This window comes from Hirundo rustica, chromosome 2 (genome assembly GCF_015227805.2).
Source record: "Hirundo rustica isolate bHirRus1 chromosome 2, bHirRus1.pri.v3, whole genome shotgun sequence".
NCBI lineage: Eukaryota > Metazoa > Chordata > Aves > Passeriformes > Hirundinidae > Hirundo > Hirundo rustica.
The window spans coordinates 104,646,517-104,661,161 of NC_053451.1; the positions used below are offsets into that span (position 1 = coordinate 104,646,517).

The 14,645-nt window shown below is 40.8% G+C and overlaps 1 protein-coding gene across 8 annotated transcripts in view; it reads left to right on the top strand.

Moving 5' to 3' along the window:
* CNKSR2 (connector enhancer of kinase suppressor of Ras 2) overlaps nt 1-14,645 on the top strand; it is a 204,830-nt gene that overhangs the window by 156,508 nt on the left and 33,677 nt on the right. For 7 of the 8 annotated variants that reach the window (XM_040055339.2, XM_040055341.2, XM_040055342.2 and 4 more), the window contains 3 exons: nt 2,306-2,373; nt 6,951-7,051; nt 8,244-8,781. In XM_040055339.2, coding sequence (XP_039911273.1) covers nt 2,306-2,373; nt 6,951-7,051; nt 8,244-8,781 — 707 coding nt within the window. Of the gene's footprint in view, nt 1-2,305; nt 2,374-6,950; nt 7,052-8,243; nt 8,782-11,296; nt 11,349-14,645 lie in introns of all 8 variants that reach the window. The other variant, XM_058419273.1, reaches the window with a different exon arrangement.

Genomic DNA, 14,645 nt, shown 5'->3' on the forward strand with positions numbered 1-14,645 from the left:
TTGCGCTTTTCCTGGAAACAGTCCTCTGTCATCTCTGTAAGCAGCATCAATTGACTGTCAGTTAAGTGTTCATTAATTGGTTACCTCACTAATAAGCGCTCTTACCAGGAAATGCTATCTCATGTTTAGGACAGAATGAAGGACAGGAGAACCTTTATAGCTGTATTGTCTAATGCTTTGTGGTCAGCAGCCATATCCAGTGGTTCATAGGTGGCTGTTCCCTGCTGGCAGTGCAGGTGAGAGGGTGGTAAACCAGGAGTTGAACTGGGAGCGTGAAATCCTGAAAGGTGAGAGGCAAGCAAAGCACCATCCCCACTGTCTGCCATGCCATTTGACAGAGCAGATGCTTGTCATCTTGTGTTGCTTTACCTTTTGGACACAAACAAGACCGTGGCCTTTGTTGGTCCCTCTGCAGCACAGGGCTGGAGTGCTTTGGGTGAGGTCTCTGCCTCTGTGCCTCTGTTTTGGGCTGGCAGAACTGGCTTAGCTGGCAGCTGAGATTTATTCCCCAAAGGAAGTCTTCACATATCAAGAATATGAGCCTAAAAGACAGCTTTGTTATGGGGCATCTTTTGGCTTTGAATATGTAATATCATTGTCTGAGCTGAGGTTTGTTGGATTTCTTTTCCTGCGTGCGGCTTGTTTTTACAGCTGTATGGCACTTCCTGATAGTTACAACTCAAACTTCAAGTGTCCTCTTCAGCTTCCCTATTCTTTTGGCAGAAATTTTGATTGTGTGGTAGCGTGAAGTATTCTGCAGTCACTTTAGGAGTAAATCCCTAACTTTCTTCCCAATGTACAATGATTTATGGACCATTAACCTGCTTTACAGATCAAAAATGTGGTCACAGTTTTTGGAAGGACAGTGACAGTCAGTGGAAAGTGTCCCTGCCCCTGCCAGAGGGATATGTAACTAGAAGACTGTTAACCTTCCAGCCTAAGCATTCTATAGTTCTCTGACTCCATGATGACAAGAGTCAATTTCTAGGAAAGCAGCTGTATTTTGATTTGATGCTTGCCCTGCACTGCAGTGTCTTCAACACAGGCATGCAGGTGTCATTACAAAGGTGTGTCCTCTGCTGAGAAAAGCATCCTGTTTCTGTGCATGCAGTATGCAAACAAAACCCATCAGGCATAGGTTTGTGAACTGGGGGTTTCCCGCTCCTGAGGAAAACACAAACCTGACTGGAGTTGTCTTTCTGTATACCCGAGCAGTTTAATTGCAAGCCAGTAGGTTGGCAAACCAGGCCTGTCAAATCCTGACTAGGAGATGACTGGAGCAAGTAATTCCAGGTTTACCATGGAATGGACAACATGGGAGATTGCCATGGTGCTTTAAAGCCTCGTTGATGAAGGACCTGATTCAGTGTAAGCATTTGGCTAATGAATACACTGAGAGCCCCATGGGGGAAGAGCACAGGTTGAAACTGCCCTGCTACAGATAGTTCAGTGTATGTTTGGTAGTGACAGCCCTACTAGAAGAGAGCAGAAATAGCTCATTTGGGTTTGGGGTTTTTTTGTTTTTGTTTGGTTGGTTGGTTGGTTTTGGGTTTTTTTGGGGTGGGGTGTTTTGTTTTGTGGGTTTTTTTGTGTGTTTGGGCTGGGGTTCTTTATATGGTTTTGTTTGGGTTTGGTTTTTTTTTAATTTGTGCAATTTATGGAATCACCTTTTCAAGGCTGAATTGAAATTAAAGCCTTAGATGTGAATTGCATTGAAGCAGCTATCTTTCTCCCTGCACTTCTCTGACACAAACACAAAAGTGAATTGTGATATGCCTCCTTCTCTTTGTACACAGCACTGTAGGTAAGCTCTAAAACATAATGGCATCATTAAACCACAATGTCTGTTTGGGAGTGAACCTGTTCTTTTTACTGCTGTTTTCTGCTCTGTTCCTCTGCTAAGTTGCCAATTCCAGCCTTAAAATATTGCTTAAATCTCTGAAAAGTGGTATTTATTCTTAAGAAATCAGAACAGCAGGAGTATTTGTGTGATGGCATATCTGTGAGCAGCAGACTTAACAGCTCTTTGATTATCTCTAAATCCTTTTTTTACAGATGTTTGACATCGTACATGGTTTTCCATTTGAAATAAAATCCTTGCTGTGAAAACAGTTTGTTCAACGGCAAAATCATAGATCTTTGGAGATACCCTGAATAAGAGTATCAAAGAGAACAGCTGTCTGATATGAAATATAACATAGTCCTTAATCTCCTTCAGATGCTTCTAGCTTTGTTTCTGCTAGAAATGCACACAAAAATTAAGAGGCTGGATCAGTATCACTGCTTTTTTTTAATATTATTTCAGATGGCTCAACAGAATTAACATGCTTGCTGCTGGCTATGCAGAAAGAGAGAGGATCAAACAAGAGCAAGGTAACGTGTTGTTATTTTGGTTCCTTCTGTCAGCGCTTATCACAAGTTCATCTGTTCTCTTTTCCCTGCTGTGTATCAGGCCTCATTCTTGTCATCTGAAAGCAAATCACATATGGGTATTGCTGTTATTGCTTTAGAGAATTCCTTCTCTGTCAGGAGTTTTGATTAACTCCTTCAGACTGATCTGCAGAAGATCTCTGTTTCTGAGAAGGCTCCAAAAGACAGCTGAAAAGGCAGATATACTACCAGGAAGCTCCACTATGTGGTACTAAGGAATGTGCCCCTTATCAGAAGAAAGTTAAGAATCTGGAGGCTAAAAAGATATTTCAGACATTGCATTTGGTGTTTGAATTCACAGAGGGCAGGAGTGCATGAAATTGGTCTTGGGAACAAAACCATTTTTCTAAAGCCTGTTGAGATAACTGGATTTGCCCTAAGGGCTTTAATTTTAAGGCCGCTTAAATTTTGTGATTTCTGCTGGTTTTACTATATTGCAGTGTGTGCTACAGCCCTGTGTTGGCATTTCACTTGGAGTTGTAGGGTTACAGCATTTTACATGTTTATTTTTTATGCCTAATATTTCATGGGTTAAAAAAAGCAGCATATATAAAATAATGTGTTGCTTTGCTTTGAACTGTTGCAATAGAAACTGTGTTTGCAGACAGAAAAAAAAAAGGGGTCAGTCCAGTTGTGTTGTGGAGGTTGTTTCTTAGAATTGCCAGTGACATGGATGCACAGAAGGGTTCCTGTCCAAGTATCTGCTTTGGCAAGTAGATTGCTTTTGAATTCATGCTCTTTTTAACATATGTTCCCAACAGCAGGCACCAGAAAATTGCAGTGGTCGTGATGATCCAGAGCTTATCCAGATGGCTGTCTGCCTGTTTCCCACTCAGTCAAAATCCCAGTTTTTAATTCTGTGGCTCTGAAGCCTTCATGAGAAAGAATTTGGGGTTTGGCCCAAAAAACTCATGTCATTTTTGACACCAGGCCCTCTGCATTCCCACAGCCCAGGGTAGCAGCACCATGCTCAGTATTCTTAAATCATGTTCTCAGTGCCTCACCTGACCTGGAAATCAGTTTGGAAACCCATATTTCCTAAGCAGCACTACAACAACCTGTTTGAAAGAACCTGTGTACCATCTGCTGTCACTGCTTGAAGAGGCTGTGAGCAAACTGAACCTCAGAGTCCACGAGGAATTCCTCTGTTTTGGCATTCAAAGCCAAATTACGGGTTTTATTGACAGTAGGTTGGCACTAGAATTACAATGCCATGTGGGACAGTAAGTGAAAAGGTGTATGTTATGCTAATGCTGTCCAAATGCACAATTACACATGATACACCTTTCAAAATCCAGATGGACGTGGAGAAATATTTTTGCTACTAAGAAATCACTGAGTAATAAAATAGCAGATGATCCAGCTAGACATGAGATGATGTGCATTCAGGCCTTATGTAGCTTATTATTAGAATGTCTCCCTATTGAAGATAATCAGTGAAACTTCACTGACTATGGAAATTATATCCCAGGCACTGACAGAGTTCTTTATTACCACTCTAACACCGTTCACTCATGTTGATTTGTTATAGGCAGGTAGGTAGAACTGTACCCTCTTTGTGTTTCTGAGCAGTGTTTAGTGTGGGAGGCAGTGTCACATTCCCCCCTCGCTGCCCTGCACAGTTTTAATGCCTCTGGTGATTTTCCTCCACTCCCGGCCCAAGGGCTCTTACACAGCTCAGTAGTGTCCCTAATTAGCAGAGGCACGAAGTTAGCAAAGTAAAACCTCTCCATCACTTCAAGCATTTCTGCAGTTATAGAAACTGTGAAGCTGGAATTTTCTATATTCAGTGACTGTACCAATTGTCATCTGCATATTTGATTTGACAAAAGGTCTTTTATTTCTGTGTGGTTCAGCCCTTTGCAGCAGAGCTTTATAATACCTCTGAAACAATTCAACAGGAGTTGTCAAATCTGTCTCAATTAAGAGTTGAATGGTTCTGAATCCAAAGTGCATAAATATATTTCAAGAGCTTCAGAGATGCACGAATCACTGAATTGTGGGTGTACTGCTGAATAAAATGTTACATTCTGTACAGAACAGTTTTATAAAAATACCTTCAACTTTTCATATGAAATACAATGCATGCTAGCAATACATCAAGGGACTTCCATGGATGGAGAAGTTATATACTTTCCAGTCATATAAATCAGAGGGAAAAAATCCCTAGTTTATATAAATAGAGTATAATTATTTGGGAAATGGCAGGTCAGTGTTGGTTTATATATAATACATTTAGTCTATTAGTCATTGAGAAAACTTTCAAGATATGCCTGATGCATAGAGTTTGTCCATCACCGAATTGGACAAATCTACAGAGAGAAATACAGCAACTGTTTCAGAGCATCATACATGTTTTAGATGGACTCTAATGAGTCAGTTGCCAAAAGCAGAGCTTTTATAAAAATTAGTGGGAATCCATTCTCATACATTTTGTCTGAAAATTGATCCCTCTTGCTGCAGAAATATTCAAGACAAGCCATAAGCTGCCAACAGAATTCCCTGCTGAATATCCCCTGAGATAAGGTGTGCAAAAGTTTCATCGTACAGTGTTTTCTTGTATGTGGATTTGACAGCAAGAAAACCTTTGTAGTTTTAGCCAAAATTGGAACCTGCACTGAGACTGCTAAATTTTGCTTGCAGAATAAACAGTGGAGCTCCAGGTCTGCAGAAATGTCACTTAACAATGCAGTTCTGACAGGTCTCTCACCACACGTTGCACCATTAGGCTTTGCTGTAATAGGAACAAACCCGCCTATATGCCAATATTTTCAAGTATTTTAAGTCTTGGGAACAAGCTTTCTTAAAACTAGGATTTATTTAGAAAAAGAGTTTTCAGTGATTTAGTCTTTCAGTCACCAGATAATAATTATTTGCAGATGTCTAGAGACATAACTGTTAGGAATTTTTTTATTTTGTTGTCATAAAAACTGTATTTATGCAACTTATTTATTATACTGTTTAAATAAAATGTCTCAGCCATAAGCTTGCGGGAAACAAATCAAAAGGCTCGGAGTAAAAAGAATTGCTATTGTGTGGAAAAAATAAATAGATAAATAAAGCTGTCTCTGTCAATACTAAAATTTAAAAAATACAAAACTATAGAGACTCCTGTTTCAAGATGGTGTGGTTTAAAGGTAAGTTTATGTTTTAAGTCTTGAATAAGATTAAATATGGTAGATCATTGATCATACAATACAGTAATCGTAACAAAAAAACCATTAAAGACAAAATTACATGTTGTGCCAGCTCAGATTTTTAGTTTAAATCATTTGTGAAGCAGCAATCAATCTTTTTTTCCTTATCCATCAGAGAGAGTAGTAAATTATGCACTTTGTTGAACACTTGAGGTGAAGTGAAAATTGCTTGTGATTGATCTGTGCGTAGTCTGAGCTATCGTGTCCTGTTGTGCAGTTATTTACCCAAATACTGTAAGGTAATGCAGTCAGAAGCAAAGTGACAGCAGAAATGTTTGCATTAAGTCTTACAATGTGCAAAAATGTTAAGAGTTGTCTGTCTTGAACTGAGTCAGCAATTAAGTAGGATTTTTTTGTAGGGAATATTAAGGTTCAGTGTCCTTTTAGTTAGATGCTGTTCTGCTTCAAAAAATATTTGTAACAGAATAAATATAAATTCCCATAGTATATTCGTCTATGTGATTTCCCCTTTGAAATAAGCTTGGCCAAGACTTTATTTTCTGAAAACTGAAACATTGTAGCCCATTAAACTTAGCCCACAAAATCTGTGTCCTTTATGCTTTCTCATCCTCCTTTTTGAACTCTGTTCTTAAATATCATTGTCATATTTTTCCTTACCATATCACTGTTGTGTTCTTGCGTGGATAACAGGGCAGCAGCTGTTTTATGAAGCAGATATATGATATAAATTTTTTCTGTTTTGCCTTAAATACAGCTGGTTTTTTTATTACAAATTGAATTGAAAAACCTGATTGGTAGAATATAATGGAGAAAATGGGTAGAAAAGTAGCACATTCATATGTGCAATAACCCCTACCTTTTTGATTTGTCAGTTGGTTAAATACATATGTTGATGTTATTTGCAGTCCACAAGACTTTAGCAAAGCTATATTTTTAATCATTTCTGTTCAAAAAAAAAGTCAGTATTTTTCAGCCAATACATGTCCAATCGTAATTATTTTTGTGGATGTATAAATATTTGAAAGTCTGATACTTGAGTATTAAGAGTATTCTGTATGCCACTTGCATTTCTAAGATATCACAAGAGTTAAATTTGTGGCTCATTTGCAGGTTGTTGTCCAGTAGCTTAGTAATGGGACATTAGGTTTAGGATACTCCATAATGTTTAGAAATTTGCCTTTTTAGATTAAGACAATTCCAAGTTACAAGCAGCTAACAATGACAGCATCAGCTTTCTGGTATTTCACTGCCGATAGTACCAAAGGAGGAATTTCCAGTTGCTTTTGTGAAAGCAGGTCTCTGATACAAAGATGCATCAAGATGTGTTGGCAGTTTTTGACCCGATCCTTACGTAACTCGTAGATTACTGGAGCGAGAGTGACAAGGAGGAAGCTGACACTCCGTCAACACCGAAGCAGGACAGCCCCCCGCCCCCATATGACACGTACCCGCGGCCACCTTCGGTGAGTCACCTGCGCTGTCCCTAGGAATGTGTGCCCAAAGTGCCACCTCTGCCTGCTCTCCTGCCCGGGAGCACACACGTGGGCCCAGGAGGGTGCTCGACCGTGTGGGTTTAAGTCTGCTTGATTTAAGGCGTTTGCTAAGCAACACACATTGCAGACTTCAATGGCCGTCACTGCTGTTTCCACTGGGTTGCAGAGAATGAGGATTTCTAATCCCACTTGCTGTACAAAATAGATTGTTACAGAAGTCTTTCTTTTTGCTCTTCATTCATGATGGACAGCTGCTCATCCATGCAATCCCTCCCCACCCCCTTACCAGCTTTCTGAGAAAATGTTATTGCCTCAGGAACAACACAGACTTCTCTAAGGCTCCAGCAGTTGTGCTGTGAAGCTTTACAGTCACAAATTACACTTGAATTTCCAGGGAAATGCAAACATAAAAATTTTCTGTCTTGCATTGCAAACAGCAATACCAAGTGTTCTGTTACTGTGAAAAAGTAGGTTTCTCTTATAGAGAAATATAAATTAGAAAAAAGGAGGATTTTGGGTTTTGTTTGTTTGTTTGTTTCTTGAAGCACTTGTTCATATAAAACTTTATTATAGACCTCTAACTTACTTTCCACTGGAAATTTTAACTTTCATCTGTGCATACTCAGTGCTAACTAATGCATCTTACTTGGATGTGGTTTTTGGAATGAACAATCAGGAAGTTCAGGGGAAAGAGAGCATTCATGATGTTCAATTTGAAGGCAGTACTTTATCTTACAAAATGAATGACAGTACTGAAGCACTGCAAGCATGATTCCAAAGATTAGCAAGGTAAGATAATGACAGACATTTGGATAGCATTTTTAAGGTTTTGAATGCATCAGGTACATCTCCTCTATGTCTTCCATAGTGCCATATTTTGCACTATTTTGCAATGTTTTCTGCAAATTTTCTTGGTTTATTTTATGGATGAAATGACACAGTAAAGATACTTATTATGAATAACTATCAGTATTTGACCCACAGGTGTGACATATACAGACATGGGTATGCATTAAAATTAGGATCAGGACAGGTTATTAGTTAAGTCTACGACTCAGTGAACCAGGTGCCATCACTGGTGATGAAAAGTGACAGGTTGTTATTATTAGCAGTGGGTCTGGGTGTGCGTTGATCTAAAGATTGCTCCTTGTTGACGTTGCAGATGAGCTGCACAAGCCCCTACGTGGAGCCCAAGCACAGCCGCCTCTCGTCCACGGAGACGTCCCAGTCGCAGTCGTCGCACGAGGAGTTCCGCCCAGAGGTGGCCGGGAGCACCACCGAGTCCCCGGTGCGCAAGACCGCGAGCCAGCGGCGCTCCTGGCAGGACCTCATCGAGACGCCGCTCACCAGCTCGGGACTGCACTACCTGCAGACGCTGCCGCTGGAGGACTCCGTGTTCTCCGAGGTGGCCGTGGTGTCCCCCGAGCACCGGCGGCAGTCCACCTTGCCCACCCAGAAGTGCCACCTGCAAGACCACTACGGCCCCTTCCCCCTCGTGGAGGGTGAGCGGATGCAAGCGCTGAACGGGAACGGGGGAAAGCCCCGAAGTTTCACTCTGCCTCGGGATAGCGGCTTCAACCACTGCTGCCAGAGCCTCTCGGTCGGTGCTGCCGACCACCATGAAGAAGCGCAGCAGAAGGAGGTTGAGGAGGAGGAGGAAGAGGAAGGCAAAGCAGCAGAAGAAAACCAGGAAGATAAAAGTAAGTATGGGATATTTCTGTGGCTTTTCAAGTGTCCCGTTTGTGTAATGTAGAGGTTGTTTTTCCTTTTTCCTATCAGAAATCCCCAACAGTCTTTCACCATCCCCCTTGTTTTACCAGGTCTCCCTTGTTCCACACCTCTTAGGTCTGCCTTATGTATGAGGCCTCATAACCAGAGTGCTGCATGACCTCTCACGATCACCAGACATTTCCCTGTAGGCTGGTCAGCAATCACCTTCTGCTAGTACTTCTTAGTTTAAATGGATTTTGCTTCCATGCTTTCTTCATGTTTACACTTTCACAGTATCCTCCTGCACTGGCACACGTGTTACAGGGACATAATTAGTAAGGCCTCCAGCCAGCCCCATCTGAGCTGTAAAAACCTCTCGGTAAATCCTGAAGTGCAGAGTCAGGCTGTGATTGGTTAGTATCCTGGCAGACAGGTCAGAAGACATCCCAAAATCTCTAAGAAGTTGAAAAAGAGAAGGTATTTTCCCCAGTGCAATACAAAAAGAAAGAAATTCAAAAAACATTTCAGACAAACAAACAAAAAAATATAGAAAACGACTATGACCAGTGAGGCTTAAAAAAATAATAATGCTGAGTAACTGTCAAGTTACATGGCACATAAACTCCATAGAGATTAGTGCTACTTATCAAACATAATCCAAATAACCAGGGATTAGAGAAGGTCCCTGCCCCTCCTGAACATGTAAACCCATTTTTGTGTCTGTTCCATGCTCTGTCCTTCACTGTCATTTGTGGAGCTTCTCAGCATGTCCTGCCAGCAAATTTGAGTCCACACCCAGGTTGTAGAGTCAGTCAGTGAAGCCTGCACTCATGATTTGTGGGGTTACACTGCAATTAGGTTATCTGAAGTGGCAAAGAAGGCAGGATAGCCATTGGAGCTCTCCAAGGGTCTCTGCTATCTGTTCCTTCAAATTCAGCTTTTTCACTGCAGTGAAGAAGTGCAAAAGTGGTTAAGAGAGAGGAAAGGGTAATGAAAGCTTTGTGTGATTAACTACGTACCTAAGTTGATTCATTAAAGTTAGAACCTTTGTTGAGCATTAAAATCCACGTGGATGTTATTTAGTATGCTTGGGAGAGATCAGAAGTTTTGCATTGCCCTTATGCTTTAGGCATTACCTTCTAAACATCTCCAATTCTTTGCTTTCTTCTGCTGCTTTGAGAAAGCAATGGTTTCTTCTGCAGATATTAAATTTGATGGCATTAATAGTTTAAAAAGGCACTATTTCAGTTGTGTTCATGCATGACATTTTGCAAAAATCTGATACATTTATTACGGTAGTATTAGATTCTTACTGACTGTGAAATGAAACTGTCTAATTAACAGGTTTAAGTTTCATCAACCATGCAGAACATTTTGTCCTATTTTTAGCTTTCAGTTTTGGGTTTCAAATGGGTTTTTACTGATAGCAATATAATAATATTTTTTTAAAAAGTCCTTACTGAAAATGGAAAGAGTCAAGTCAAGGAGACCTTCCACTGGCTTTGCTGTGCTGTTCGGGCACTACTTACAGATGCTGTTGCAAGGTCTAAGGTTTTAGGTGTTTTAAATCTCAATTTCAGTGCTTTTTGTGTACCTGGTTGTCGCATTTTATAGCATGCTAATTCCTAGAAAAAGGCTAGTGCTTGATTTAATGGACTTGGGCTTTTCTCCATTCTTCCATACTAATTGCCAGAAAAGGAGAACAAAGGTGTAATTTTTGAAGTGGTCTCCCTGTATACATATATTTTTTTATTTGAGTGAGGAGGTTTCCTTGGTTGAGGCTGTAACAGGAGATTATTTTTGAGAAGTTGATGACCAGCTAGACAAGTCAAGTGCTCATGATGAGTTGTTGACCTTGAAATTATAAAACCAGAAGTAAAATACTGTCTTGACTGTTGAAAAGTTTGTGTTGAATTGCTCGTTGCTATGACCGCAATGTTCTGTTTGCAACGCTGACTTTTTCCAGTGCCTTTACCAATAAAAGGCAGGAGGATTTCCTGCAAGTGATGTTCTCAAGTGCAAAATGCAGTTTCTGTGCTGAGAGATTTGCTTACATCTGCTAAGTCACCAACAGGATGGGTGACCTTGTGTGTGCTACCTCACTGCCTCCTTCACTTCCATTGCTGTGGGAAAATGAAACATTGCAACTGGCTGGAGAAAGGAAATCCTCTCTCTTTCGGAAATGTTTTAACCTCACGTTGTATGTTCCCTCTTGTGGTATCAGAATCTTTTAAATACATTTATTTGCCTTACACCTTTGTGATGCTGACATAGTTCTGGGCTCTTGGATGATTATGTGTGTTCTTGTGTGTACATGTGTGTGTTTTAAAGCTTAATCATTCCTACTGCTTTTTGTGTGGGACAAGAATGCCGCTCCTTTGCTGCTGTCAGATGTCGTTGCCAAACGTTTGTTTTCTCAGCTTTCTGTTTTTACATTCTCACTTTTAGAACCAGGTGAATTTAAATAGTAAAATGCAGTCTTGTTTCTTCCAACTTCTCTTGCAGAATTGTTTTCAAATAATGGCACCACAAACTAGGAGCTCCACGCTTTTTTCAGGTGCTATAATTTAATATAATTCTGTTGACTTTGAACTAAAGCTATGCTGATTTGCAACATCTTCTCTCAGTCAGTCACCACTTTATGTCTTAAACAGATATTGCAAGACTTTCCTGATCCTGCAAATAGTTTTGTGTGTTAGCTCTGCTACAATGCCTAGATATATATGGTAAATTGAAAATATGAGCTATCCTTTCCTATGTTTATCTGTCAGAACCTAGTTTTATTGTATGTTCAGTTGCTTCTTTTTGTCCTGTTATATCACATTAACATTGCACTGCTAATCCTTAATGGATTGTTTTATATCCCAAGTGACTTTTGTGTAAATCATTTTGATGTTCCATCTTGTAACGGTCTCTTGCATTGTAATCAAAGAGGATTTTCTTGTGGGATATTTGAACTTTTTCTGTGTGTTTGCTCCTGACTATGCAAATGGAAAACCATGTTCAGGCCTGTGGCACCAATCATGTCCCCTGCTGCACACAGAGGGCAGGTTGGAGGCTGTGGCACAGTGCTTGCATTTCTGTGATTCAGTGGTGGAGGAAAAGTTGGGCCTTTTCAGGTTTGTTTTCTTCTAGTGGGAGGTAAAGGAAGGAGACAGCAGCGTATCATGACACCATCACCCCCTTCCCACTGGCCCCACCTCTGTCTGCACTCCGTGTTTCGGCAAATTTTGCCACTTAAATCAAAGAACACTTTCAGAGAGACTGCTTCCAGGTTTTGTCCCAGGAAGGCTTGTTCCATTTTTTGCCTTTTTTTTTTAATTGTCTTTGGTGGTTTTTTTCAAAGACTTCTGTGGTTTGTGCATTAATAGGGTTTCAGCATCTAAAAGCAGCACATAACTAGTTCTCCGCAGGGTTTTGCTGGCTGTTGATCCCATCAACTTAGCTGCAGAAAAGCCTGCACCTTTTTTGCATATTCCCTGAGAAAGTCTTTGGAGAGCAGCAGTGTCTATGTGAGTCTCAGGTGCTGTCATCTGCCCAGAGATGCTGGGGCAGGAGCTCTGCTGCTGCCTCCATGTGCTGCAGGATTGGCTGGGGCTCTTTCCAGGGAACTCACGCCTGGGACCTGCAACAATGTGGAAGGGAGATTTCCACTATGCTGGCTCCATAAAATTTATTCAGGGAACATGAATAGAAAAGCACTGATGTCTGTGTTCGAGTTTGAAAGGGTATTTGCAGCAGGAAGAAACTACTTAGATCGTCTTTGCAGTGTTAAACCCCATTTTGTTCTGTGTTGTTTCTTGCCTCTTTGTTCTGCAGGTTTTCAGTTGTTTTTCTGCACTCTTAAGTATTATAGCTCTTCCTGACGTGTTTAAGGATTTTTTGTTGCTACTCCATCATTGTAATTTTAGAGTACCTTCTATATAGCATGGACAACTGTAACAAAGTCTCATATAAATTTTTAAAAATTATGGGCTGCTCTTCTGGGGCAGTTAATGGCTGGGAGCCTCTTCTTTGCTGCATTGGTTTCACCCTTCAGAATGTTTACAAGATGTGACAGTCTTTCTCCTGTGACTTCTGTCACCTTTAAAAGATTTCACAGTGCTTTTGAAGGCTGGGAAGACTCAGAGGTATTCCCTGGCATTTTGCTCCATCACCACAAGCTCTCTTGCAGGTTTGAAATATCTCCTGGCATCCCGTGCTTAGTCCCATGCAGTCTTGTGAATGCTGCCTCAGAGGAACACAGTAGCCTCATGCTCCAGTCTCTGAAACCTGCCTTTTGACCCTAAAGTACTGAAAACACTTATCAAAGGCCAGAGCAGGAGCTAATGTTGGCATTTTGCAGCTCTGAGGGATGTCCAGTCCCTGTGAAGGGTTTCAGGAAAGCTCACCTTCACATCAGGGAGGGCTGGTCACTAAAAGAGGTATCAAATGACTCTGCTAAGGTACCAAGCCAAAGAGGTTTTCTTTTTTTTTTTTTTTCCCCAATAAAAAACTACAAACCAGCAAGAGAATAAAGGAAACAGAACAATTTCTCCCATGTTGCAACTTCCCAGCTGCAGAAATGAAATTCAAAGCGGTGGTGCTTTCACAAAATAGGACAGAGGAGTTAAGGGCTCCCATGAGTAGCAACAAATACCATGCACTGTGCCCAAGAAGGTGTAACCATGGGATATCCTAGGCAGCATTTGCCTTCAAGAAGGAGTTAGTGCTGGTGAAAAATATACTCTGAATAATGTCAGGTATTTCGAATTCTAAAATACAGGTCTAGGGAAGCTTCCCTCTTCTTAGTGAAGGGGCTGTAATGCATGGTGTAAATGGTATGTTTCAGAAGGATCAATATTTGCTAATTAAACGCTGTGTTATGAAGTGGTACCTTGTGTACACTTCTAGGTTTTGCTTCTCTGCATTTTAGGTAGAGTGTCTTCACTTGGCAGGTTTTAGGCAACAGTGAAATGTGGGAGTCAGGACGGATAAAGCACAAAGCCTGGATTGCATGCACTGGAGTTGATGAGGATGTGTGGCTGAAATTAATAGGGCAGTTTGCTGTTCTGACAGCCTCTCTGTTTTAGAGAGAACATCATTAGTGGTGTCCTGTCCTCTGATCCCCTAGTTCTGTTGTCACTGAGAGGCAAGGGAGGAAGTGTTAAGTTACTGTATCTTCCCCTCTGGGATTAGTGCCCAGGAGTGTCTTAAATAAGCAGAGCTATGAGAAATTGAGGTAATGTTTCACATTAGAAGTATTCCAAATGAAATTGGTGAATAGCACAAAGTGCAGCACCTTCTGGGACACTAAGGAGGGTGTTATTCTAACTTTCTGCATCCACTGTCTGTCTTGTACAACCAAGAACATTTGCCAAGTTGGGGTTGAGGGTTTTTTTTTTTTTTTCGATATCCTTCTGGGCAACACAGTCTGTGCATGCTCAGAGGCTGGAGCAGGTTAATGAAATGTCTGTTTTTTCTGAGCTTTGTTTTTGTGATCTGAGTTTTCAATCCTAGTTCCCATTTCAGCCTTCCCATGGCACCTGGCTGGGCATTTGCACTCCTGTGAGCTGAAGACCATCAGCGTTTCATGCCTTGTCTACTTGTCCCATTGCCTCCAAGGCACTGTTTTTTGCTGTTAACTCAGACTGAGTATACCTAAAAATGCTGCCTAATTATGTTAAAAAATATGACTACCTTAGATAAACAACTGGGAGTAGGTATGCTCATTTCTGAGCATGTTCCTTAATTAAAATTTAAAATTTATTAAATAAAACTTTTTCACTTCTCATATATAAAGGCATCTCCACTGCAGAAGTCAGTTTGTATTCTAAACTAAAATTATGGGATACAAAAATCTCTATATCCTGAT